The 27843-nt window shown below is 45.7% G+C and overlaps 1 protein-coding gene across 3 annotated transcripts in view; it reads left to right on the top strand.

Moving 5' to 3' along the window:
- Positions 1-1650: 1650 nt before the first annotated feature.
- Positions 1651-27843, top strand: part of SLC22A23 (solute carrier family 22 member 23) — a 118807-nt gene continuing 92614 nt past the window's right edge. Inside the window, exons 1-3 of one of the 3 annotated variants that reach the window (XM_054816726.1) lie at positions 1651-3121; positions 20225-20328; positions 25643-25797. In XM_054816726.1, the coding sequence (XP_054672701.1) occupies positions 2591-3121; positions 20225-20328; positions 25643-25797 (790 nt within the window). In that variant the 5' untranslated portion in view covers positions 1651-2590. The remainder of the gene's footprint in view (positions 3122-20224; positions 20329-25642; positions 25798-27843) is intronic. The other 2 variants (XM_054816724.1, XM_054816725.1) reach the window with 2 other exon arrangements.

Genomic DNA, 27843 nt, shown 5'->3' with positions numbered 1-27843 from the left:
CACATTCATTCATAAATGAGGGAGTTCAGTTTGTGTGAAAAATTTGGGCAGTGGGTACAAACCTATGGAAACAGCAGTTGTCAGTGGTTTACTAGCAAACGGGTGGATTATAGACGCAATTCCAAAGGGGTCTGTCCCGGGATGTTGCATTAGCGGCCTTCAGAGATGGCATTCATCAGGGAGCGACTCCAAGTACGTTGGAAGATGAAATAAGATTTCAAAATAATCGTAAGAAATTGCTTGGAAAGCACGGAATGTGACTGAAAAGCAACAAGAAGAGTTGTTTCTGCAGGCAGGGTTAACCCCTTGCACGCACAGAGGCTGGGGCACCGCTCAGCGCACGCTGCAGGCAGCAGCTGAGGCGGGGGGAAAACAGAGGAGAACTGGGGGCTGGGGGCAATCGGTGGCTGAGGAGACAGCGGATAAATTGTTGTCATAAAGAAAACATGGCGTGGGGACGTGATAACAGCCATCAGATGTAAAAGGGCACTGCAAGACAGGAAGAGAAAAAGGAGACTTCCCCGGGCAGGGAGCACGAGGCTCGCGTTTCAGCAAGGAATATTCAGATCAGACAGGAGGATGAAGCGTCGCCTGGGGAGGCCGTAGGGCTGCTGGGGTACTGGGGATCCCTCGGAGCAGGACTGAGGGAGGCCCTACAAAAGGGATCCTGAGCCACCAGTAGATGGGAAACCTTTTTGGTGTCCTATGTAAGAAAAGGAGCTAAAGGGAGGAAGATCTAAGGAGTTAATGGTGTACAATAATTCGCTTGCGGAGACCAGATCAAGTAAATGAAAATCCACCAACAACTTACTTTTCCATTTACATTCAGTAATGATGCCAGTCCTCTTCTAATGCACACAAATATTTTCTGCTCACTAGCCATGTTCATATGTACAAGCATATATTGATCTGTTGTCTCTCTTCCCCTTCTTCCAAAGGAAAAAATAACCGCACACTTCAGTAATGCATGGGCTATGCTCCACGATGAAAATAGTCTGAGGCACTTACATGCTGAAGTAAATTTAGCTTAACATAAAAATAACCTTCAGAAATCTGAAATGTCTATTTTACACTTAATGTCAGGTGTTAATATGATTTTTTTTAAGTGTGTACTAATTTGACAGGCTGACCGAAGCAACGCAGGTACAATTTCTCGCACCGCTCTAGGTCTCAGCAATGTCCCCTTCGACCGTGGGTTCCTCCCTCCAGGTCTGCCCCCGCTCCAACCTCCCCCTTCCAGCCACCCAGGGTGCTCCTGCGACTTGGCTCCCCGGTGCGGTGCTCCTCCAGCCCAGCCAGCTGCAGCTGCACTGCATTATTAAAGGGATACCGTGTAAATAATTGATAGGGAAATAACAGCGCGCTGTAGAGCCAGAGCACCTCTTTCCCCGACCCTCACGCTGCCCGCTCCGGGGCCACTCGGCCCGCCGCGCTACCTGCTCCGGGGCAGCGGAGCGCAACGCAACGCGGCCGCGGGGCGGTGCGGAGCCCTCCCCGCGCCCTCCCCGCCCCGCGGTCCCGCCCCCGGCGGCGGCGGGTCCCTGCAGGGGGGCCGGGCCGGGCCGGCGGCGCGGCGGGAGCAGGTGCGGCCGCCTGGCACCGCGGGGGCGGAGCGGGGGGCGGCGGCGGGGCCGGACCGGACCGGCAGGTGGGGGCTGCCGGGAGGCGGAGGGCGAGGAGCCGGGCGGGCTGCCCGCCTCTGGAGGTGTGGCCGGCGGCGCGGCGCGGCGCGGCTCGGCTCGGCTCGGCTCGGCACGGCACGGCACGGCACGGCACAGCGAGCGGGCTGCCGCGGGAGGCGTACGGCGGCGGTGGTGGTTCCCGCAGCCCGGGCCGCGGAGGGGCCGGCGGGGCCCCTTGCTACAGAGCCAGATGTGCGGGACGGAGTGCTGCGAGGGGCCGGCGGGAGGGTGCTTGGGGCTGCCGCCGCCGCTGCTGCCGCGGCCGGGAGGAAACCCTTAGCTGTGCGGGAAGCGGGGAAGCCGCGTCGGGAGCTGTTATTTTCTTCTCCTCCTTCCTTTGCCTTCCCTCTCCTCCCTCCTCCTTCTCACCAAAACCGGGAGAGGAGGCGTGTTCGTAGAGCCTTGCTGCACCGGTTTTGCTTGGTTTGTTGTTGCTGGGTTTGGTTTGCAGGGTGGGTTTTTTTGTTGGGGTTTTTTTTTCCCCCTCTCCTCTCTCCTCCCCCCTCCCCTCCTTTAGCCCATTGCATGCTCGGATCCGGCTGGATCCTTCCTTTTATTTTTGCCGGTGCCTCTCGGAGGGGGGAAGGGAGAGCTGGGATGAGTGCAGCTTGACGCACAGGCGAGGGGAGGGGGGGCACCGCCGGCAGCTGCAGCGGTTCGTGGCCGCAGGGTGCGGGTGAGGAAAGGAGCGAGCGAGGGGTTCGCTCGGTGCCTCCCCCTTTCTTCGCCCCTCTCCTTCCTCCTCTCCTTTCCTCCCCATCCGTCTCCTGCCGGGTCCGGCTGGGAGCGTGTGTGCAATATATTACGTTGCAAGGTGTGTGTGCGTGGAGGAGAAGGAGGGAAGGACTCGCGAGGGAGTCGGGGCTGCCCCAGCCCCCCCCTATGTGAGCCCCCCCCCGGACGGCTGGATGGCGATAGACCGGCGCCGCGAGGCGGGCGGCGGGGGCCGGCCGCTGCCGGAGGAGAACGGCTCGGTGCCGGGAGCCGCGGGGGGGGGCGCCGCCGCCCCTCCGGGGCCACCCCCCGCCAACGCCGCCGGGGCTGAGATCCAGGCGGTGCCGGTGCCGCCGCCCGCCACCGCCTGCAGCCCGCTGCTCCTCGACTACGACGGCTCCGTGCTGCCCTTCCTCGGGGGGCTGGGCGGCGGGTACCAGCGGACCCTGGTGCTGCTCACCTGGGTCCCGGCCCTCTTCATCGGCTTCAGCAAGTTCTCGGACTCCTTCCTCCTGGACCAGCCGGACTTCTGGTGCCGGGAGGCGGACGGGCAGGGCAACTGGAGCGCGTCCCTGGCGCCGGGCCATGCCAACCGCAGCGGCAACGGCAGCATCTTCCCCCCGCCCGGGCTGCCCACCCCCGCGGGGGGCAACGCCAGCGAGTGCGACTGCCATGAGTGGCACTACCGCATCAGAGCCGGCCTCGTCCAAAACGTCGTCAGCAAGGTAAGAAAGGCGGTTTTCCTCGGCCCCCCCTCCCCGGCCAGCCCTCACGGACCCCCTTGGCCCTACCCCGGCCCCACTCGGCACCCGCTCGTCCCAAGACAAGGGGAGCAGCTGACACGATGCGGATCTGTCTGTGCGTGCCGCTGCCGGGTCGGTCAGGCACCCCGTGGGTTACCGTCCTACCAGGAGTAAATCCCGCATCCCCGTAATCCTTTCCCTCCCCGGGTGTCACGCCGGGCGTCCGTCCCGTGGATTTGCACCCGAGCGCTGGTTGCGGCACTGAACTGTGAAGTTATACCCTGAAAGGGGATCCTCGGCGGCTTTTTGGGATCCCGGCGATGGCAGCTGTCCTGCCATCTCGGGACGCAGGTGTCCGTGGGAAAGACCAGCTAGTGAGGGGAAAGGGTTGTGGAGAAGGCTGCGGTTGTGAGTATCGCTCATCTTTTGTGCAAGTATACTAAAGCAGTCATATAAACCAAAAACCTGATTGGTTTTGGGGGGAGCTGATGAGGTGGTCACTGCTGGGAGCAAAATGAGGCAAAGTTCTGCTGAATTCTTCTTGTTTTGTACTTGTTCCCTTGATAACCGTTTCGGTAGAGCAATAAAAGAAGAAATGTCTCTCACGAGTTGTCGTACTCCAGAAGCAGAAAGTGCGTGCTGCTCTGTTTTGTGTTTCCTAATGTAATGGCTAAGATGGAAAATTTCTAGTGAGGAGGGTTGTGCCGCTTTCTGCTCTTGCTTCGTATTTGCTGAGTAGTGCATGCAAGAAACCACCTCGCCTTTTCACCTGAAAGCTTTTGCTTGTTTATGGTACCGGCCCTGCGAAAACCCTGCCGGTTGTGGATGGGCCTTGTTGGTATTAACAGACAACATGAAAGTGTAAAATGAAACTGTTAGACCAGGAAAGTAGTTCCCTTAATCTCAGGGACCCCTTCCCTAAGATCAGCAAAAATTACTTCCTGCCTGGGAGCAGTGTTTTGGATTAATTGTGCTTGTCTAGTTGGGAGAAAGAAAAGCAGCAATCATCAGATGACCAGCATGATCGTGCTTTGGTCAGCTGGCACACGTTCGTATTACTCATTGAAAATATTTCAGTTTCTTTTTGTGTCCCTTGAAAGCATGTGTAATGGGGAAAAAGTAGGTAAAGCAAATCCCTCAAACCTTGAACCCAGAATGGATTTAAAAAAAAAAAAAAAGTAACTCAGCTATGCTCCTTTCCTGAGAAAAACACAGGCACATGGTGGACTCAAATGTTTGTGAAGTAGAAGTGCATAATGAAATTTGACATTTGAAAGGCTGATTCTTCTTCTGTTTATAACCAGAGATTGAGCTATTTGTATGTTTTACGGTATAACACTGATGCTTAAGCATGAAAAAAAAAATCTTGAAATATTTTTTAATGTAAACTGTAAAAAAAAAATAAAAATTTTTGAATGTTTGAACCTTGTGAAGGTCGTCATCAAGCTGGCCACAAAAGGTTGAGGGAGAGTTAGTTTGCTATCTTGCATGCTTCTTTAAAAATAATTAAAGTGTTCTTTGGAAGAACTTGCGGTAAAGGGCAGATCAATTTTAAGGGATAAATAAACATCTGTGGTCTCTGCTGTCTTGTTTTCTATTAGAAAGAATAATAATCATCTTTTGAGACTACGGGTATTTTTCCAGTGTGGAGTCTTTATTTTTGTTGTATGCTCACTTCCAAAAACTTGGCAGCTTTTTTGCTTTGATTTGTAATCCCATGTAATTATAATTAGGTTGTTTTCTCAGGGTCAGGATTCCCCCTTAGTTTGTGCTTTGGTTTTGTTCTGGGGGTTTTCTGGGTGGGTGTGCTGTCTGGCTTTATCCTAATGCAGAAAGAGAGGAAAAACCCAGGCAGAACAGCAGCGCAGCTTAATTTGGACTTCCTTTCTTATAAACCCCCAGGAGCTCTGATACTGTGGGAGCAATTCTCGTAACTGCTGATTCCTCTTATGTGCATCCCACCATCCTTTGTGAGAAAGAGCTGCCCTGGATGAATTCAGAAGACTGGATGTTCAGATCTCCCTTAACTCCCCTCAAAAATACATTTGTTTCTGTAATGTATTATGCACTGTTCTCATCTTTCTAAATAGAGTTTTATTAAATCTTAGTCTAATATACCCTCATCTGTGTAGTAGCCAGGGGTTATATTGAAATATCATAAAGAGAGCCAAAAGTATATTAATAAAAAAAATGCACTTCTGTTTGGCCAGTAGATCCCCTTGTTCTCATCTTCAGCAGTCCAAGCTAATTGCTGCTGGATGCTCCATCATTGCTTTGTCTTCAGAAACGACAAAACAATTGTGGTTATTTAGCACGAAGCCTATTTCCTGCTCAGCATTTTGTTGATGTACGTGCATGTGAGACGTCACTGTCCCCCATTCCTCGGGAGCAGATAGCTGTCCTTAAACTGTGTTAAGTTCCACTGTCTCCATAGCCTCTCTCCTAATGGTACCCTTCATCAGATGTTGTCCCTCTGTCCAGGCTTTCTCAGCATTCCCTTCACGGGTACCCATTTTCTCCCAGCCTGCGTCATGCTTGGGATTGATGTGAGCGAAGATCTTGCTGTTTCCAGCCCCGCTCTGTGCTTTGCTTAGCCCTGCTTCTCTTTGAGTTTTTGCTGGAGCCAGGGGTGGCCTTGCACTTTCCTTAAAGAGTGGCATTGCCACGCTAGGCACTGCCATTGTCCCAACCTCCTTGACTGAGTCACTGGGAATGGTGCTTTTTATAGTGCTGCCAGTCATTAGAACTGGAAATGGTAATAAAGGACGCACTCCTCATTATTTAACGCTGTTGAAATACATATAGCGAAGAGGTCAGATGCATAACTTAACCACAGGGATTCCAGTGGCCATATTAAATCACCCATCTGAGCTAATGTCCTGACTTGGTACATAAATCTTGGACTTTAGCTTGGTTTGTACATAAGTATCTTCTTCCTTTTAGAACAAACCGCTTGTAAGCCTTTTTCACTGCTAAATGCTTCTTTGAGGATTTGAATCTATTCTTTATCACATCGTCACCATTATCACGCTGCTATAAACAGAGTACACATGTATTGTTTGTGAGAGATGTACCCTGAACTGGCCTTTAGGCAAAAGGCTAGTAAAAAATAAATAAATAATAATAAAAAAATCTGTCTTTTAAATGGTCTGTGTATCTCCCCACTGTCCCAAAGAAGGATGCTGAGAAATACTCACCTTTTTTTGCCATGGGGAAAACTGAGGTCTCATTTTACCTATCTGTAAAGTGATGCTTCAGATAATTTATTAGCATTATCACAATAGGCAACATAATGACAACTAAACATACATAGCCGTGAAGCCTAGCAGGAAGTTGGACTGTGTATTCACAGGGACTTTTCTAACTCTCACGTTAACTTTAGCACCTGTATCTTCTGATCCTCTGCAAAGCCAGCTGTAATCGTGGGGCAAGGTTTTCACAGAAGCTCTTAGTTTCAGGATTGATGGTAGTTGTTTTTCCCTCTGTTACTAGGATGACCCATCTGCTGTGTTCGATTGGGTTACGTGGTGGGGTTGTTTGTTGTTCTGAATGCTAATTTGTATAATGGACACTGAAAGCTGATGATGGGCAAGGACTGAGGCTTGATTAAATTGAAGCTCTTGATAGCACACCATCCCCCTGTGTGTACCTGCAGCGTTCCAGATCGTCCCACCTCTTGGGGGTGGCATAGAGGGAAATGGTTGGTTGAAAGCTGCGTTTTAACCATCTGGAGCAATTATGTAATAATATTTCATGTCTATGAATTCCTGTTGTGGCTGCTTTTCTGCTCCAGATGCCTTGTTTTGCTGCAATGCTGTTCTCTTGGCTCTCAACTTCCCACTTGATTTGGGTTGAGTCATCTCTTTCCCAAGTAACATGCCATCGTTTTACCTGTTTGCCACTGGTTCGATCGTTCTCGTGCCAGTTTGGCTGAGCCTCTAGCAAATTGTCCCCTCCAAAAAAGCAGAGCTTAATTCAGGAGAGCCAAATGGTCCAGAGGCAGTGCTGCCATGCAGCGAGCACCAGGCAGTGCTATCTTGGGGTGAACTTGGATCAGTTCAGGCTAGGATGTGATGCTCTTAACCCCTGCAAGGGGGGAATGTCCGTGCCCCTACCAGCCTTTTTTCCCTTGCTTTTATGACAGTTCTTACACTTTTCTGGACGCATCTTCAGCTGATTTAGTTACTAACCTGGTATAAAACTTTCTCTTTAAATGCATTTTTATTATCTTTTTTCTGTTTTTTTTTCTGCTATGTTAATGAAGCGAAATGGCTCTGTGCTGTAACATGTGTCCTAGACTGTGGTGTTGTCTCATGGGATTATTGCACGTACCTGCAAGTAGCCAGAAATGGTAAAACAAAAAAATCTCTGTGTGGTAACAGTGATGACAAATTTGTTGGTGTTGGCTCCTGGCTGACTGGCTTCTACTCAGTCCCAAATCAATGAAAACCTCAAGTTATTGCACACAGTGCAGTAGTTGGGTCAGAAGCGGCAAGATCAAAGCTGGTATATCGCCCATGCTCTTGCTACCCTGGTACGGACTGAAGGGGATGTAGGGACATGCAGATATTTGCCATAGGCATAAAGACTATTCTAAATTTCTTTCAGATGAGGCTCTGAAATGACTCGCTCTGCTCCTAACGGGTGCTGAAGGTGTCAGCAAGTCCTGCGGTCAGAGGTATCCAGAAATACAGGCAGACCAGAGCAAACTTTTACTTTTTTTTTTTTATGGTTTCTTCAGCTATGGGAGAGATCCCAAACTTTTTTTTCCTTCCCTCTGCAAGTTAGCTGATAAAGAGTTAGCGGTTGCCGGTCTGAGTGCCTGCAGACTTGAGAAATCTGCTTGTTAAAGAGGGAGCAAAGAGAGCGGATGGCGTGTTCTGCTGCAGCTGCCCTGAGGCCTGCCCGTAGACATTCAACATGGTGATGGAGTCTCCTGGTTATCAGGGCGCTGGTGAACAACACCCTAAAACACCCGGGCGAGTTTCTGGCTGAGCGGAGTGAAGGAAGGGGACGGCTGTTTCGGGAACAGTGCTTGCAGTTTCCCGGTGCTGCAGAACTGTCCTCTGCCTGCAATCAGCAAGTTACCTGATGTTGATCTGTGAGATAACCAAGTATGGTGATATCACCAGACTACAAAGACTTGTTTAGTGAGCCTAGATACTGTTTTTATTTATTTGGAGGGTGCTGTTATGTATGGGCCAAAAAATTTTTAAGCAGTTGGTTTAGAAAACAGAGGCTGGGTTAAGACTGATACTGTCATCAGAACTCAGGTAGCCTCAGGTTTTCTACCTGGTATAGGGTTTCTTTTCACTAGAGGGAATGTACATAGAGTTAATGTTTATTATCACCCTTAAGATAAAGTGTCTCAGATACAGGAATCTGATTCAGCCTACCATGAATCGTTTGTAGCATTGGTAGACCTAACAGTAATCCTTCAGGAAGGTAGTTCCATATTAGAATATCTTAAAGTCTTTTTAGCTTTCCAAAACTTGCTGTTGAGCCTTTCATATTCCTCACTTTCTGTGTGTATGTCACAAGTGCATTATTTTTTTTCTGGATGGAGGTGATGTTTGAAATAGTTGAGGTTTTGTTTGGTTTTGTTTCCACTCCTTAATACATCCTGTATCTCAGTCTCAGTTTAAATATACCGACCCTGCCCATGCTGTGGCAGAAGTTGCAGGCTACGGTGTATATTTACCAGCTGTTCAGGCAGTCTAAAACCAAATTTCTAAAGTGCTCTAACAGTTTTACCTCTTCCTACTCTGACTACAAGAGTGTGATTATAAAAGATGACCTCATGTTTTTCTTAAAGCGTTTGTCAAAGACGAGGAACTGGCACTTAGGAAAGCATCTAATTTGGAGCCAGTTCTGATGGTAACCTTGAGATGAGGATTACAGGCCAGCCGAGCTTGAAGGTGTTCATTTTTAATGAAATAACATCAGGAATAGCACAAGGCTTACGGCTTTCCTTAACTTAAAAACTTCTGGCCACGCTAATGCCACAAAATCTTAAATTAAAGCTTTCCAAATGAATTCTAGAGAGCTGCTAAACTTAGAAAATGCTGAAAGGGATCTAGTGCTTTTTTGTACCTTGTCTTTTGTTTTCCCTGTCAGCCTATTTGTTTCTGCCCGGTTTGCCCTCTGCACTACCTGGCATCCTTGCTTGGGACAGTTGCTCTCACTCGCTCCCTTTCATATTCCTCCTTCCCTCAGTGCGACTTCTCTTGGGCTCCGGTCTCCCCAACTCTGAAGTGTGTGCTTAGCTCTCATAATGTAATTTTTTTTAATCCTTTTTTCCAGTTGGCTTTTGACAGCAGATGACCTTGTGTGCACTCTGAATTCCCTTTTAAAGTCAAGGGGGAAGGAAGGGACCTGAAGGAGGGAGAAAGAAGGTTCAAGTCTCTTCCACAACATGTTATCGGGATGTGTTGTAGAGGTATCGATGCAAAACCAGTGTCAGTGTTTGATAACCGCTCAGCGCCGTACCGGAGCCGTGCTGGCCCACACCCAGTGCGGGCGCTGCGCAGCCTGCCGTGCCGCCGGCCCATAAAACCCGGCAGGCAGCGATGATTAATGTGCATGTTGAGTAGCTCCCACCGATCCAGGCCACGTTGTACCTGCTGGGGCCGTGCAGTAGGCCCGTGCCTATTCCCACGTGGTGGGAGATGGATCAGCGGCCGGCTGCGGCGTGCGCCTCTGTTCCGTGCAAACTGGCTCTGTTCCTGCCTGCCCTGCGAGCTGACGGGGCCACGGCGAATGTGCTCGGGGGCAATGGGCTGGGTGGGACTTGCTCCTGTGGAGAAGACTTTTTTCTTTTTCTTTCTTTTTTTACTTTTTTTTTTTCCCTAGGGCTTTGTTAGGACTTTTATTTTGTCTTTTAATTTGGGAGAGCCCCAAATGTTGGTTGTCCTACAGAAACACAAGAAAAAGAAGACTAAAGTGAATATATCCTGATACTCGTTTCTGGGACACATATTTAGATCCATAAGTAGCAAAGCCAGGAGCATCAGGAATGCAACTTGTGAGGTGCAGGGAAGCGGTACGTTTGCCTTGTCCAGTAGCGTGTGATTTATAGTTACCCTTGCACGCTGTTTTCAGAGCAGGGTGGCCTGGTTCCCTGGAAAAGGTTTTCGGCTCCAGACAGTTGTGGAGGAATTCATTTTGGCTCAAGTACCATCTCCCTCTTACTTTGCAGTGCTCTGGAGCTGCTCGATCTCCTCCTGGCCTCCAGGCTAAAGTCCACGAGCATGTATACGATGTTGCAATGTCCACCCTAAAAATATTATTAAGGACAGGGAATGTAAATTAAACTGTTAAGACCTTTTCCCCTGCGCTGTCTCCCAGGCCTGTGTAAAACATTGTCTGCATGAACAATACAAGCTTGACAGACCAGTCTCTTATTCTGATTTGTAAAACAAGTGGAATATTTTTCTCCTTTTCCTTCCCCTTAATATTTTTTTGTTTGAATTAATACCAGACCATCTTCCCCCCCTCCTTTTCTTCTTGCCTGAATTTATAATAGCTGTAGTCCTTAAATGATGAGAGGGCAGGGTCACAGCAGCAATAATTGCTTGTCAAAATTAAGGTGTCTGATCTTTTCATCTACGGTGACTTTGAGGAAGCATTTCTCATGAGCAATGGCTTCCTCCTCTTGTCGTCTCCTTCTCCCTTTCAGAGTTTTTATGCCATGTTTGACATTTTCACTTTCCCCCGCCCCAATCCTTAAAAAGGCCCAATAAGAGAGTAAATTAGGTTTTGTCATGTCAGCCCTCTCAAGGCTGCCTGCATGCAGGACTTTTTACATCATGTGGTTTTGGCAGCCTGAAAAATACCAGTCCTCAAAGTGTTAACTTGTTTTCGATAATCAGATGATAGCAAATGTTAATGTTTAACCAAAATGTTGGAGGTTTTCATACATATGGCTTCTATTTACAGTGCCTAGACATGTTCTAAATACCAGTTTGAAAACTAGTTTATCTTTTTATTTAGTTTGGTTGCAAAGCCAGTCCCAGCAGCACGTACCTTGGTCAGAATAAAGGTTGTCATCAGCTGAGAACTGAGGGACGGCACTCAAAACCATTTTTCTGCACGTGTCTCAGTCTTAGTGATAGGTGTTGCTGCTCCTGGTCTTACCATACAGGCAGAGACAAACAACTATGGGGCTTAAAACAAAGATGAGGTTTAAAGTTAGTCAGTTTTGTGACAGTGGCTCCTAATGATGTAGAAAAGCTACTTAATTACAGCACAGAGATGTGAGAGAGAGATGGGAATATCCTGATTCTGCTCTCTGGAAAGTTATGAATATGGTGTTCATGAAAGTTGCAAGCAAGATTTTGTATCTCCCAACTCTTTGATGTTAGATGACATTATGGAGTTGGTAAAAGTGAAGCAGATAACATCAGCTGAGAAACAAGTTAGTTGACTAATCTGGGGAGGGTGAAGGCTGGAGAAGATCAAAATGTCTCAGAGTAAAGGGAACTCCTGCTACTGAAAATAAAAGAAATAGTGATGGAGAAGTGGGTGGTACATGGATGCTACTAAAATTTATTTAATCATGTTGAGTATTCAGAAGACTGTCATATGATTAACAAATCGTGTTTTAATTGTTAGCGTATTAGTGATGATTATTTACTTAGCAAACTTCCTTCTTCCCTCTCCCAGTGGGGAAAAGAAATAGATCTGTGATGAGAGCAAGGTTGAGAACAGAAGAGCTAATTGCTCCTGATTAAAGTGTGAAGTTGAAGGGTAGATTAAACTTTCTTAGTTTTGCAGTGTTTCAGGTGGCATCTCGTTATCTTGGGACTCTGCTGATGTCTTTGGTGGATAGCTTGGAGGCTTTTTTTTTTTTTTTGCTAATGGCATAAACTAAGGAATAATTTAGTGCAGAGCATTCAATTTAAAGTATTTTCCAGTTTATTTTACTGGCTGTGAAACAAAGTCAATTTGTGTCCTCTCACATATTTGGAGCTTTGGGCTTGTTTTATGATTGCAATGTTGCTTGAGCCATCTCACCACGTTGGGGAGATGGCTCTTACAGGTGAGCCATGACTGAAAGGCATTAGATGTGACACAGGGCATGCAGATGTGCGCGGTGCAGCTCGACTGGCAGCCTGGTGCTGCTTCATTGGGCACAGGCAGGAGATGCTACAGTAAAGCATCTGCTGTTGGCATCACCTTCCTGCTGCTGGGGCGGAACGGGGCCATGCGCGTACTGGATGTGAGCAGGACAGCATCTCCCCGTGGGGCATAGTGGGGACAGCCTAGTTACCCTGAGGTAATTCATACAGGAGGCGGTGTCTATCTGCCTCTCTGATTGCAAGCAACTTGACACAACCTGTGCCTTAGTGTCCCATCTTCATGATGGAGTTGAAATTTGCAAACCAGGAGAAAGTGCCGTTTTATGTATCTGTGTTCACGCAGTGATGTGTGGCAGCACGGCACCAGACCTGTGTGCTTTATTTTTAAGGCTGAAATACCAGACTTAAAAAATACACGCTTCAAAAATTAATGTGGAAATTTCACGGTTGAGCCATGCGTATCCGAAAATGTAGTTTTGAAGGATGTATTTCGGCAACTTCAACTATGTTAAACTTCAGAAACCACTAGGGAAATTTGTGAAGTCCACAGCTGTGCAGTCTTGTACTGTTTTCATAGGTACATGAAACTGCTTTCGTACAACACTGCACGATCTAATTATATCTTTCGTGGAAGACAGCTAAGCACGTGTCCTCTGGCTCACGTGCCCTCTCCTCTTTCTCTCTCCCCAGTCCCTTCCGTCCCCATGTCCCCCAAACCTTTGGCTTTGTGGCAGTAGTCAAAAGTAGTTTCTTTGCTTTATTTTTCAAGTGGTACATTGCCCAGGTGGTCGGTCATGTCTGTAGTTACAGCAACCTGACAATTTCTGTGTGTGTGACCTTGTGTTCACTGTTCATGAGTGATTTTCCTGGACTGCAGCTTTCCCTGCCAGTTGTCTGCCATGGTCAGAAACAGTTTGCTAGTTTCCAAGAATGAAAAGTGCAGAAAATTTTGCATTGTCAGAAAATCAATCAGACAAGAAGACGAACAAAACAAAACCTCGCATCTGTTGAGCTAGCAAGCTCCAGTGTACAGAACAGGGACGCCAGATTTGCCGAGAAAGGGAGGGAGGCAGACATTGAGCAAACAGTGATACTCTGGTACCAACAATATCTCTTTTGCTACCTGAGAAAAAGTTATTGCAAATTTGGATGGTTATAATCACAGAGTGATAGGGGTTGGACGGGACCTCTGGAGATCATCTCGTCCACGTCCACCCCCACCCCCCCTCCTAAAGCAGTACCACCTAGAGTAGGTTGCACAGGATGGCATCCAGGAGGGTTTTGGATATCTTCAGAGGAGACTGCAGAACCCCTCTGGGCAACATGTTCCATTGTTCTGTCACCCTCAGAGAAGCTTTTCCTCATATTGAGATGGAACTTCCTGTGTTCCAGTTTGTGCCTGTTGCCCCTTGTCCTGGGCACCACTGAGAAGTCTGGCCTCATCACCCTTTAGATATCTATAAGTGTCGATTGGATCCCCTCTCAGTCTTCTCTTCTCCAGACTAAACAGACCCAGCTCTCTCAGCTTTTCCTCATACAAGAGATGCTCCAGTCCCCTCATCATCTTTGTAGCCCTCTCAAAATACCAGTGCGTACTTGCTGAGTAGAAACTTGTTTATTAGAAGAATTTATCTTTAAGAGGTCCAAAGCATACAGGCACTGGTTGAAGATTTTCAGCAAAAACATCCACTTATGATAAAGCTGAAGAAAGCTAGATGTCCTCAGCGCTTGGAGGTCTAGCATCATACACAGAGGAAGTAGCGTAAGTCAGGTGTTGACTGCGTAGTGGGTTGAGGCATTCCAGCGTAGGTGGTGTAGGCTTCTTTGAGTGGCTGTTTAAAGAAAACAAACAATGAAACCTCTCAATAGCTGATTTGTTCATTTTCTTGTGGCTGTGTGGTTTTTTTAATTACTATTCTGTTTTCCAGGGAAGTCCAGTTCTGTCTGATAAGAATGTAAGGCTTTTACAAGGATTTCCTCCGATCGATAGGAAAGATGTAGTTTGGAGATGTTTAGTTCTGAATGTGGCTGGCCAAAGGAAGAAGAAATCTTTTATTTTTATACCTTCTTAAGTCTTCCGGGATTACTTGGTTTATTTTTTTTTAGTTGTCTTAATTCCCCCATTTTGAAATGTGACCTTCTTGATACTTCAACCCAGCTGGTTGTACTGGTGGTCAAAAAAAATGCCAGATGTTCTCAAGAACGCTTTATTGACACTTAAAATACAGCTTGGAGTGCTTTGCCCAGCTGTGATCTCAAAGGGGAGACATCCCTACCCTGAACCTTGAAGGTTAAATAGTTTAAATCCCTTGTTGTTGCCACAGCTGAGGGAGATACAGGGACACCCAAGTGGAGCGCTCCTGCGGCAGTAAAACCACCTTGACTTTGTGCTGCACTTGGGCCGGCACATCTCTCTGGGAAGCTTCTCCTGCAACCTCTTTAGTGTGGTTTAACTGCACAGGTTTTTTTCTATAGAGAGTTGAGCATCACACCATTTTCTGGAACTTGTGCACTGTCTTTAATAGTAAAAATGCAGCCAGAGGGTCATCTTTGGCTGGGGCTTGAGAAGGGGAGGAGAGAAGCGTTGTCCTGTAGCAGTGTGGAGGGAAATCTTGGTACAGAGGTCTCCAGTGGCTGAAACTACAAGTACTACTCACATAGTTTAGTACTGGGAAAAGGCATCAGTGGTAGGTGTATTATGGTAGAAGTACTAAGGTGGGGGTTTTTTTACTTTTCTATTGGGTTGGGGTCTTTTTGGTAGTGCTTATTCTGCTGACTTGGAGCTTTTCCTCCAGGAGTAAGTACGTGGAGACTGCTTTGCTTTTTGTTATGTATATTGTATGAAAAGCCTAACTTTGTGGGGTTTTTTATTTTATTCCTTTTAAAAACAACTTTGTGGTTCACTTTTTTGGAAAAATACTGTAAGAGAATCTGAAGGCATCATAAATTTAAACTCTCACTAGACGATGTATTTATATAGAAGATAGATTCTAGTGCTGCGCAGGGAAAATCGACAGGGTTTGGCTATAAAAAGATGAAGCAGGAAAGAGAAGAGCAAAGAAAGATGAGACCCAACACACACAGACCTCGGTGACAAATGATAGATTTTTATTTTCATTTCCTTGTCTTAAAATCAGCATCCAACGTGCAGGTGAGCCTGTGGCTTTTCCCTAGGAGGGATTTGTGTCCGCCATGGTAACCTGTGGCATGAGATACGTAGAGGCTGGGGCTTCCAAAGTGGGAACTTTTCTCTAGGGGTCGAGAGGCTGCTTACGGTGCGTGGGGCACGTTACGTGCCTCAGGATGGAGCCTGCAAAGGCCAGCACAGCAGCTGGGTGCTGCCTGGCTGGGCAAGGACCAAGGGTGCAGCTTCTTGCTCGGCTTAGGGTCTTCCACGGCAGCAGTGTGGGTGATGCTCTGGTCTCCTTGTGCTGAAACCAATGCAGACAGCAGTCAAAACAGAGCTACAAGCCACCTGCAGATTGTTTGGGGAAGGGTCTGCTTTCTTTCAGCAGCGATTTGGGCATCGGTCATTGGAAACACTGTGAACACACAGTGCAGGGAGAGGGTGTGTGTGTCCAGCTCCCCTCTCGTGGGCTCTTTGGTCCAACGCTTGCCCAGAGCCTGGCATAGACTGTTTCTGCTCCTGTCTCTCCTCTTTTTAGGACAGAAGGGTCTGCCTTGCACTTTTCCATGCAATCAGTGTGAAGGTAGAAGCAACCAAATCCATGGTAGACATCTTATTATGACCTTTTTGCAGTGGGTATACAGTGTTCTTAGACACCACAGATGGCATTATGGCCTCTGGAGGACAAGTGTGTTCAAGGCAGGAGCCCTTAGTTGAGACAGCTTGTGTTTGTAGTAACAAACGTGCAGCAGACTTTACATTTGTGACTTTTATAACTTCAGTGCAAATACTGGCTCACGGTATGAACCCTGTCCAGACTTTCACCTATTGTAAAGAAATTACAAGGTTACTTCTCGGGTGCGTTACCTTTTGCCAGATGTCTTCCCAAGGATTTCACGTTTGAAATAGTCCTCCATCTTGATGTGAAGCATAGTGACTCACAGCATGGGTGGTGACTCACCGATATCAATTAAACATTAGGATCCTGAAGGTGTGACTCCTTAAGTTCTGACATAAAAATGCTGTCACAACATGAAAAAACCCACTTGCAATATATTGCACATCTGCAAAGGTGGCAAATTCTCTACATTGCTGTACTGCTACAAAAAAAGCTTTTTTTTTTTTTTTTTTAGGAAACGTTCCCTTTCCACCAGCATAATTTATATACAGTTATTTTTGTTTCAGCATAACAATACAGTCCTATTGGTTTAGCAAGCCACTTTATCAGATCTCTTGCATTAGGAGGATGGATGGAGGACAGAAAGCCAGACAAAACCCGGGGACTCAAAGAGAAATCCCACGGAGCACTGTAAAAGTCGCAGTACCTTTCCTTCAGGCTGGGCGCTGTTAACTCCCAAGTGGGACACCAGGGGATTCAGCCAGAGCGGTTACAGGATTTCACGGTCTCCCTGCTCGTAACAGATTAATCTACCTTTTGTAAGAGGCGTAGAGGATTACTGTATCATCTCTGGCCAAAACAATCTCCCGGTGTGGATTTACTTGGAGTGCCACTTGAACTGTCATCAGCACTGCCCAGCCCAGCATTTTGTTCTGCAGGGATGTGGAAACCTGTCGCTGCTTTCTCTGTGGAACAAATGTGGGTGTTGTGTTTGCAGGATGAAACTCCTGGTGCTTACAGCAGGACCTGCCATGGCTCCAGGCACAGCCGTGTCATGTGGGCACGTGTCAAATACGCTCTGCCCTGCCGAGCCCAGATGTATATAAGGGCAGCGTTGATAATATACAGTGGTTCCTGCTTGACAGCCCTTTATTTCCAGCTCTTCAAAGCTGAGGCTGCAATCCTCTGCCTTTGGCTTTTCCATGGACAAAGGACGGGGGAGTGTGGGTCTCTGGCAAAGTTTCACGTCTTCCAGCATGATGAAGCTTTGCTGGTTTGCTCTGCTGCTCTTGTAAGATGGGTGAGGGCGATATGCTACCTATTAAATATGTATTTTGTCCTATTAATGTCATCTTTACCTGGGTCTGCTTTTGACTGTGGCATCCATTTTTCTTTTGTGTCCTCTTCTTATTCTTCTGTCTCTCTGCCAGTCAAATGCCCCGGTGGCACCCACCACTGTCCTCCCAAATTTATTTTGGACAAATGCTTCACTGCGGCCTCTCTCCAGCTTGTGACAGCTGCCGGAGAAGAAACCTGGGTATGCTTGTGCTTTTAGTACTGAGCAAGTAATTTGGGGTTGCGGCAGATTCTCTGAAAGTTTGTGGTAAAGCAGCTGTTGAAATATTTCACCATTTCACTATGTACAAATTCTGAGGGTTTTGGAGAGGTTCAGGGATGGTCGGGGGCTGCTTGCGTCTGGCAGCACCCATGTTACGCTGCCTTTGTGGGCTCGGGGATCAGCTCTGATTTACGCTGGCCTGCAGAGTGAGTGCTTTGCTAGGACAGGAAAGGGCCAGATGCAGGGTTTGCAAGGAAATACAAGTTTTTATTTTCTGAGCAGCTGGGAAGTTGGGCAGTAGCCTTAAAAACAAACAAACGATGACTCCCAGATAAGTTATCAATAGGAATGGGTGCATTTTAGGCACTGCTGAAGGACCTGCTGATAGATTTACTTTTCTTCTGCTTTTAAATTCTTACTCTGTGTGCCAGTGTGCCAAAGTGGTTTGACCTGTGTTGTCCTGGCCTGAAATTTCACAACAGCCCTTCATGGGACTTTTGGCTCTTCCACCCATAAACTTTTACCTCTGTGTAATCTGGTACTGCATGTTCTCTGCCTGGAGCTCGTGCGAAGGCTGGCTCCCTTTGACTAGCAATAGTCAGCTGTGAAAATGAAAAGGCACTGGGATATCTCCTTTTTCTTTTTGCATTTGGATGACATCACAATTCCTCTGACAGCCGTAAAATTAAAAATTAACAACTTGTAGAGATTGCCTTTAAAAAAAGGTGTTCTTGTGTAAATATGACCATTTTTAATAATCTAATTTGTATTCCACAAATGAAAATGATTTCTCATTTTTAAGCAGCATATACACCTTCTGCATTGTAAAAATAAACCCAGAGCATTTGAAAGCCTGCCTGAAGCTCAGATGTACCTCCTGAATTTTGTTTTGTTTGCAGCTTGTCTGGGCAGTTGTTTTCTTTGCTAGGTGGACGTTGGTTCTGTAATTACAAATATCAGGAATTGCGTTTCCCCCGCTTGCTAAATACTTCTAAGGTGCAAACCTCTGCAGAGAGAAATTCTCGCTGCCTTGCTGAGCTGTTTGCTGCAAATAAGTCAAAGCTATTTGGTGGGAAAAATACTCATACTACTTGCTTCTGGTTCCTTAGTGCCTTCAGTCTGTAGCTTGGAGGATCAGATGCGTATGTCCCGACTTCTACAAGTCAGTACAGTAAGGAACTCAAAAAATACCTTTAACTGAAACAAAAAGCCTGAATGTTTGCACAAAGCTGGCATGTTTCTTTCTGCCACAGAAGTGCTACACTTCTTGGTGAGATGGTGCGTGGTAAGGAGGACATCTCCTGTGATGAACCGGAGCGCTGCGTCAGAGCTAACCTTATTTGTGGGAGGGCTGTATGTCACGGAAATGCTTAAAACTGCACTGCACCTAACCAAACTCTTTTGAAGGAAGCTTTCTTTCACAGTTGCACCTGACTTTTAAAAATAAATTGCATACTTCTACTTTTACGTATTTGCCCATGAAATTTCAGTTACTGGTGTCAGGATGACTGTTACTATTACATTACACACAAACAGCCTTTTATTCTGCAAAGGTTCAATTGTGAAGTGTCTGACTCTCCAAAGTTAGCTGTACTTTTTTTTCATGTAATGTGCATGGCTCCCATTACCATCAGTATTTGAACAATTCACAAACGACGAACAAACACATCTGCCTACACTTATTCAAGGGTATAATAGTACTATCCACACCTCACACATAGAGAGAGATTGTTACATGTCTGAGGGCAATGAGGATGTTGGGCTAAAGCCAGGAATCTGCCAGCCTGGCTCTACACAGACTGAGTCTAATGTCTTAGAGGAAGATGTCTTGGAGTTTAGGGAAGCCTCACTAGAAACCTTGGTGTTCCCATCTTTCTCATGGGAATGAGGCAGTGCCCTAATGATGGGGCACCCAGAAAAGTCCATTTTCTCTTCCTCTGGACAGAAAAGGTAATTTCACTATCAGGGGTAGCTTTAGTGTGGAGGTTCAGCCTCTGTCTGACCTCTGGGCCGTGAAATGTCGCTGCGGAGGCTGCTGTCCCGAGGAGTCACGTGGCTGCGCCGGGATCTCCGGCTGCCCTGTCCGCCGCCGTGCCAGGGCTTGTCCTGGTGAGCCGTGCCATCAGTTGGTCTTCATCCCCTTCTACCGCCTGGGGAATCGGGGTGCTTTTCTGAAAGCAAAAGTGTCTTGACGCTTTGTCTGTGGGAGCCCGGAGCTGACGGCCGTCCGGGGTCTGTGGCGGAGCAGCTGCTTGTCCCCGTGTGTCCAAGCAGCCCTGAGGAGCTCAGCTGGAGAGCTCGCTCTCAAATTGCGGAGCTCGCTGCCAGTGAGCTTCGCTGGGCTCTGGCAGTAGGTGTCTGGGGCTGCTGCGGTGAGATGCTCTGCTACGTCAGTACTGCCAATGTCGGAGATATCCCGCTTAGTCTAAATTCACGTGCCCTGGAGAGGAGGAGACTTAAGTGTTGGATATTGTCATTTTATAAATAAGGGCCTGATAAAACTCGCTGAAGTAAATGAGTCTTGAATTTGCTTCTTGGGGTCTGGGGTTTGCCTTGAGGCAGAAAGTTTTCTTCTGCCATTTCTATGCACTCACACTAGATTGAAATTTGGAAGAAGCTCTACACCAGTGTATGTATGTTTAAACACATCTGAGAAACTAATTTATTTCAGTTTATCTGTTGGGTTTTTTTTTTCTTCCAGTGGGATCTTGTTTGTGATTCTGCCTGGAAAGTCCACATTGCTAAATTCTCCCTACTGGTAGGATTAATCTTCGGCCACTTAATAACAGGATGTATAGCTGACTGGTAAGTGAAAAATCTTTTAATGCAATGTAGCTATAAATAAATAACAATAAAATATTAAATATTGTTTTGATTTTCTTGTACTTTATATTAATGAAGAACTTTTGCATAATGATTTTTCAGATTCTGAAAGAAGCATGATGAATAAACAGTTTAAAACTGTGTTAATTGCTTGAACTGAGTAATTTATATCAAGGTAAATAACATGAATATAAGCTATTCGATAGCTGACTTGGTTATTTCCTGCTGACACAATTTATTACAGCTGTAATGCTAGTACAGAATAAAGTATTTTCTAATTATGTAAGTGAAGCTTTTGGTTTAGGGTTTAGAAATTGGAAGCAGCATTGATTTGTTGGAATACAAGACTAGTGTCATGTCAACCTTGTGCTTACACAGTGTCTTTCAGGGGGTAGAAGGCTGTTTTTTGCAAACCTTTCCATTGTTCTATTTTTAAAGTTCTTGTTAAGCAAACATTTTGATGTAGTGTTAAGGAATCGCTGACTAATGTGCTGTTAATATTGGTGGTATTAAATTTAAAAGCATAGATTGCAATTCTTTAAATTGCAGTGGTGAAAACATTATTGGATATCCCAGTTATTCTGAGTGTTCAGCTTTTATTTAAAGAAAGGCTCTTGTAGTGCAGAAGGGGGGTGAGGGGGGAATTAAAGGCATGACTCAAGTGATTTCAATGGAAACTTGCAGCATCTGAAACAATAGCTCTGCACTGCTGTCCCAGTCATTTCAGTGCCTTCCAGCACAGTTGCCAACGTTGGTGCTTTAAATGGCCCCAAGTTAACTCCTCTGCCATTCATTAAAACGGGAAAGGAAGAAGAGCTGCCTATTAGGGGAATCCTACAAAGCTTCGGCAACTCACCAGTCAGTTGGGAGAGAAGAGGTCCCTTGCAGCTGTGCAGTAATTTAGCTCAAACATTTGTAGCAAAATTGCATCTTAATTCTTGAATAGTCACTAAAAGTCTTTAGGTAACTGAGGAATGACTTTTCAGTGAAGTAGGGAATGTGCATGATGAAATACAGTTGAATTTGATTAAAATACCGAAGTAAAACAGGGCTCTAACAACACGTAGAAAGTATAGTTGGGAAATGAATGAGGGATCTTTCTCGGCTTTCCTAAAAAGGAATCATTGTGGAGAAAGCAGACTTATTGCCAAGTTAGGGAAATGCTGCTATCATTGACAAATAAGTCACCAATAAGTGAACAACTTGTTGCCTAAGGCACCAGCTTCAAGAGAGAAATGCAATAAGCAGATTTAATAGCTCCTTGCCACCAAAAGAAGGAGCATCCTGCTCTTCCATCCATTTCGGTCCCCAGTGTGTACTTTGTGCTGCCACGTGCGCCTGTTGAACCCCTCTGCAAGCTGCTTAGCTGAGCTAATGCAGCATAAAATTACCCTGATATAAAAATCAGGTTGGTTTGTTGGTTGGTTTTTTTTCATGAGTTTAAGAAAACTTGGGGAGCATCTGTTTTCCAGCTGTGGTGCAGAGGAGAAAAAGGGTAACTTGGTGGATGGAGGGATGAGTGAGCCCTTTGCCCTTTCCTGGGTGACCAGAAGGGACAAGGTTTGCTGCCACCAAACCCACTCCTTGTGCTCCTCTTCAGTCCCCATCCTTGCTGGCTGATGTAGCTGACACAGTGGGGGTTCTGCACTGGGTAGTCTTCTGGTCATTTAACAGTAGCATTTGGGGCTGGTAAAAGAAGGCTTGAGTGGGATTTACTGAGCTATTTAATCACAACTTGAGTTTCCACTAAAGCAGGGGGTTGTGTGGAGAGACAGATACAAAGGGGTTTGTACCTGTAAAAAGAGAAAAAGAACAAAAAAAAGGATGTCAGTTCCCAGCAAGAACAGGGGAGATTAAAGGGAGTAATGTATGAAAGTGTTACAAACTTCCAAAATCTGTTTCCATTTCACTTATATACCACTGTCCAGTTTACATAACTAGACAATGCTTCTGGGTTTTTATAGCTTTAGGGTTTGGAACTTTGCTTTTCCTTTTTTGAAAGAAAGCTTTTAAAGCTGTACGTGGCAAAGGCTTTGAGTGTATCAAGGTCATTTGCTAAGTAAACTGAGTGGTCTGTGTTCAAAATACAGTAGGTGTGCACGCTTGGATAGCTCTATGTGGAAAATCTATAGGGAGAAGGTCTGTAAACGTGTTCGGCTGTGCGATGACTGACTGCGTCCAACGCCTGTATGGGTTACTTGTTCAACAGGCAGCGTGTTGCTGGCAGCTTTGCCTGCTCTGGATGGAGGCTGTTGAGGTCTCTGTGGAGCAGGTGGGTTTGGTGTCCATGTAGTATTGAGACGGCAGGTCTCTGCCTCTCATTGCCCAGAACTGCTCCTGCTTTGCACCTGCTCTGGTGCTTTATGGAGCCTTGGTGGCAGTTCAAGTCACAAAACCTGCAAAGAGCAGCATGGAAAGAGCAATCTGACCAGCAGCAAGAGCAAACCTTAGCCTTCTCGGGGTGGCAAGGTACACGTGTAGGAGCATGGGAAGAGCAAATCTTGCCCTCAAACCCACTTGCTTTCCCCCTGTGGTGCAACTCTAATGACGTTATCTTTCTGTTGCATCTGCATATCGCACTGTGGGGACTGCAGATTCTTCAAAAGCCTGAGGTTGCTTGTATCTCTAGTTATTTACCTGTGCAGGCAGCATTTAGCATTTGATCTAGATAATAGTATGTGCAGTGTAGGCTGAGACTTTTGTGGCACAGAAATCTCTCTCTGGAATACTTTGAATGGCAGCAGATAGCATCCCAGGGCTGTTTTACCAGGGAGATTGTGTATGGTTTAATTTCTCACAAGCGTCTCCTTGTACTGCTAGTCAGATAACTCTGTCTACATATAAAAGGCTTTCTTTATGCTCTGAGACACCATCCTGTCAAAACACTGCTGGATCACCAAATATATGGCTGATAACTGCCCTGGAGTTTTGATTTTTGAGGAATGTGGTGCATGCCTTGGTGAGGAAGGAGACTAGTTTTGTGTCTGGGAGGAGGTGCTGATGATGCCTCTTACCACAGGACTTCTCTGGCCTGAGTTGGCTTTCACAGGCCCAATCCAAGGGTCTTGGATTTCCTGATTCTTCATTGGCAGCAACCATTCATTTGCATAACTTGTGTAACGTTAGAATAAATTCTGCATCTTAATGATGGATAATGTCTAGTAAAGAGAGCGGGAGGAGGGGAAGAAGGGAAGTGATATATGTTAAGCATGAGGTCTTTTTTAATCAACATCAGGGAATGGCAGGTCAGGCTTGTGATGAGAATTAAGTTCCTAATTCTGAGTGTTTGCATAATGCCTTTTGTCTACAAAATACTTCCACAAATACTAATTAGTATGAATTACAGCTTGGCGATTACGAAAATAGGGCTGCAAAAGTCTGTGCAGATTGCTGATAACACAAAGTTCATAGCTGCTTGGGTTTTTTCTGTATTCAAGGTTTCATATGAGGTATTTCCCCTCCCTGTCCAAGTGCCTCGTGTTCCATAGATATAAAATCTGAAGCACACACAGCAGTAACTGCCCCAGTGTCCAGCACGTTCCCAGTACATCCCGTATGACCAAAGCAGTGATGTTGTGTTCCCACCCTGACCTCAACAGCAACTCATCTTCTGGTGGGCTGGGTTTGTACGTTGACTGAGAGCAGTCTGCTTTGACCTTGCTGTCTTTAGTTTGCACGTTGGTACTTTCCATTTTGAAAACATTGCACAGCTAATGCCAACAATTTAAATCTTTGAGGTGCCCCAGAGGTGATGCTACAGCTGAAAAAAATAGTAAACCTGTCCTTATGCAAGGAGCCTTCACATCACCTTCCTAGACGTGACTTTGCAAAACCGTGAATAGTGACACACGTGTTGGTGTACTCTTCTAGTTCCATAAGTGTCAGAAATTATAACCATGCCTCTTTTTCAGCCCTTCACCATATATTTTATTGATCTTGTTCCATTTTAAGTAAAGCAAAATCCAAAGTTTTAATTGTGAATGTATATAGGATATACTTTATAGCTGCTGGTAACAATCTGCTGAAATAATTAAATAGAAACACTTCAGTACGCAGAACTGGACTAAGTTGTGAGATTTCAATGCTCTTTATTGTGCTGACATTCAACCTGATGGCTGGCTTGCAGCTGACAGACTACTTTGAATGGCTCTGTGAAAGCTGCCTACGAAAAGCAAGTTCATATATTCTTTGTGGAAATGGCATATGGAGCTGACTAAAAGGGATCCTCAGTTCCACTGGAAACCTTGTGGGAGTTGACAAGTTGAAAAAATTTTGGAAATCTCCATGTAACGATCCAAGTCTTGCTTAAAAATAGCTGTGTGCTCTGGTGCTTCGTATCATTCTCCTTGCACAGGAAGAGGGGAGGGAAGAGGAATTATAAACAGTAAGCATATGAGTAAGAGATGTAAAAGTCTTGTATTCTTTTGACGTAAGAGCCAAACTCTGCAGCAAGTGCCCCCACGTTCAGTGGCAGCGTAGCTCTTCCTCCTTGTTGGTGCTGCACCAACAGGTGCAACTAGAGGTTGCAGCTGCAAAGCCTGCCTGCAAAGGACAACTGCAAATCCTCACGCCCGCGTTGCTAGTAATCATTTTTGGAGAGATTTCTTCCTAGTCCTCCAGTCAGGCTGGTTTTGCAGATCTTGGCAGCCGCTGTGGGGATGCGAGGTGGAGGAAGTTCACTGTTCTCCTGCAAGCATTACTATCAGCTCTCTAAGGCTCAGGGAAGCGATACAAACCCTGCTTAATGCTTAGTCTGTGTTTGTTAGGCTTGCCATCAATGAGGTCAAGAAAAGTAATTTTCTGAGCCTGCTCCTCTTGCAGATGAGGCTGAGAAGCACATGTTGGGAAGAAGGGATCTCTGCAGGAAGCTCTGTGGCTGTATACTATGGAGAAATAATAATATACCATGCTACATATAACATGTAATACCATATACTCTACTGTGCTACTATAGAAAGCTCTGAGAAGTTGTTTTTAATCTCCAAGGTATTCGTTTATGGTCTTATCGTAGTTCTTAGATGTTCCCTTGTTCACCTTTATTGTTTCGAAAATGATGTTTAAATCAAGCAGTGATACATCATGTGCTGTTCCCACTTAATCCCACTGGAAATGAACTTGTCAATGTAAAGCTGATGGAGGAATCTGGGTTTTAGTAAGCAGAAAAGAAATGAGAAGAATGAAGCAAGCATTAAAAATGGATGGTAGTACTTGGAATGGATTGCATGTCTTGTTTCCTTCTTTGCTAGTTGTTGTCCATCCTGGCTTTTAACACTGTTTCTCCCTACTTTATTTTTAGGGTTGGTCGACGGCCTGTACTGCTCTTCTCTGTCATATTCATTTTGATATTTGGACTGACTGTGGCACTCTCAGTGAACGTGACCATGTTCAGCACACTCAGGTTTTTTGAGGGGTTTTGCCTGGCTGGAATAGTCCTCTCCCTGTACGCATTGCGTGAGTATGCCTTCATCACCCTTCCAAATGTGTCTTTATTGAGTATGTGGTTTCCTGTTCTCTGGTTTCCCGCTTTCATCCGAACAGATCAAACCAGAATCGTATCAACTGAAAAAGCTTTTGGCTGAGTTTTGGTAAGGAGGTAGAGATTTTGCAGCTGTCTCTTTAGGTTGCTACAGAGCAGCCTGTGAAGCTGTTCAAGAGCTCATTTTAAGAGTTACAAAGTTGTTTTGGGTTTCCTTGTTGTTATTTAAACCTAGGAGTCGTCTGTGTTGTGGCCATAATGTGTAATGGGAGTGGGTTTTACCTTGCAGTATTGAGCTCGGTAGGACACTCCCCACTTTTGCTTTCTCTAGTGGTATGTATTCTGGCACTTTTTCAGAAATTCCTGTTACTTGCAACAAGAGATCCTGTGTCCTGGCCTCAGGATTGTAAAGTACAGCAAAAACATGTGAGAAGAAGCCTGAAGTCCTTTAATCAATAATTTTGTTTGGTTGTTGATATTTTTGTCTGTTTCATGGTGGGGGGGGCGGAATAACTGAGAGAACTTGGGGGAAAGCTTGTAAGAAATGTCTACACGCTCATACCTGGTGTGACTGCTAAACTTGTAGCCAAAACATTTGAAAACCCCTTTCTGAGTCCTTGCCTTCGGACAGTGCATGAGCGATGCACCAGCCTAGTTTGTGTCCCTTGGATACGCTCTAGAGAGCTCTGACGGCTTGGGCTTCCTTGGCTGTTTGTAATTAACAGGCAATACCACACCAACTGAGGAAAACACAAAATTCCCCCCTTTGTATATAATAGAAGTATTATCTAACTATATCCTGGAAGTTGCTGTACAGATCTTCATAAATTTTTATTTACTTCCAATTGTAGATGGTGTCTAACCCATTAAGACTTAGCACAATAACCTTAACCTGCATAAAGTGCTTCACAGTATCAAGTCGCACCACATTTTGTTTAGATTTTGGTGTGCACCAAGGAGAAAGAAGCCTGGCTAGAGTATACAAGAGTTTATCTGTATTGCATTCTTCGTTATGGCTGATACGGTACCCAAGATGCAGTTTGGTGGTGGGTTGTTTTTTTTTTCCTTCTCTTGCCTTTGGTCATGTAGACTCTACTGAGAATTTTTCACCAAAACTACCATTTAAGTCATCATGCTTTTATTAGGAAGTGTTTTTACCTGTGTGGTTCCCATGGGAGTGGGGTTTCAGCCATTACCAGTATAATATTCAGCTGGAAATTAGGCTTGTTGGGATTTTTCACAGCCCAATGCAGTATGTTGGTTTTTCTTGATTAGTGGTTTGGGGTTTTGTGGGTTTTGTTGTTGGGCTTTGTTTTGTGGTTTGGTTGTTTTTGTTGTGGTTTGTTTTTGTTTTGTTTTTTAATTTTAAGAGAATGACTGAAACTGAAGATTTTTGTGGGGAATGCCATCTAAGTAAAAGTTTTGTTTTGGACCTTCTGAGGTCAGAGCAAGAGAGTGCATGTGTCACCTCAGATCAGACAGTAGCTGCCAGCCAAGGCTTTCATTCAGCAAATGGGAGATGCTGGTTAGTTCATGCTCTGCTTGATCCAGAGCAAGGATTTGAGTCTGATTCCCCCGCTATAATTCAAGTGTGTGCTGTAACTACCGCATGTCTATGTCCATTGCAAATGAGCAGCTGCATGGATAGAGCTAGTAGGTGTTAGGAGAGATCTCTGTGAAATTATCTGCAGTCTGAACATCGCTGCACTTCCATAGAAGTGAGAAAATACGAAAGATGCAGCACCCACACCTCTAGTAAATCTTCTGACCTTCTGGCTGTGGAGGTGAGGGGAGCGGGTTTTTCTGTGCTGAATATTTTCATTTAAACAACTATAAAAGTTGTCATCTTGGTGTAGAGTCATGAGAGAGGATTAATCCCTAAAGTCTTAAGAGAATGGGAGGAACGGGGCGGGGGGGGGGGGATTTGCTTGGTTTTTTTGTTGTTGGTTTTGATTTTAGTACTCATAATCTGTTAGGCTTCCTCTCAATTTAGATTTACTATCTTTCCCTTTCTGCTACAA

This window comes from Grus americana, chromosome 2 (genome assembly GCF_028858705.1).
Source record: "Grus americana isolate bGruAme1 chromosome 2, bGruAme1.mat, whole genome shotgun sequence".
Classification (NCBI taxonomy): Eukaryota; Metazoa; Chordata; class Aves; order Gruiformes; family Gruidae; genus Grus; species Grus americana.
This window is presented reverse-complemented; position numbering and strand designations above follow the sequence as displayed.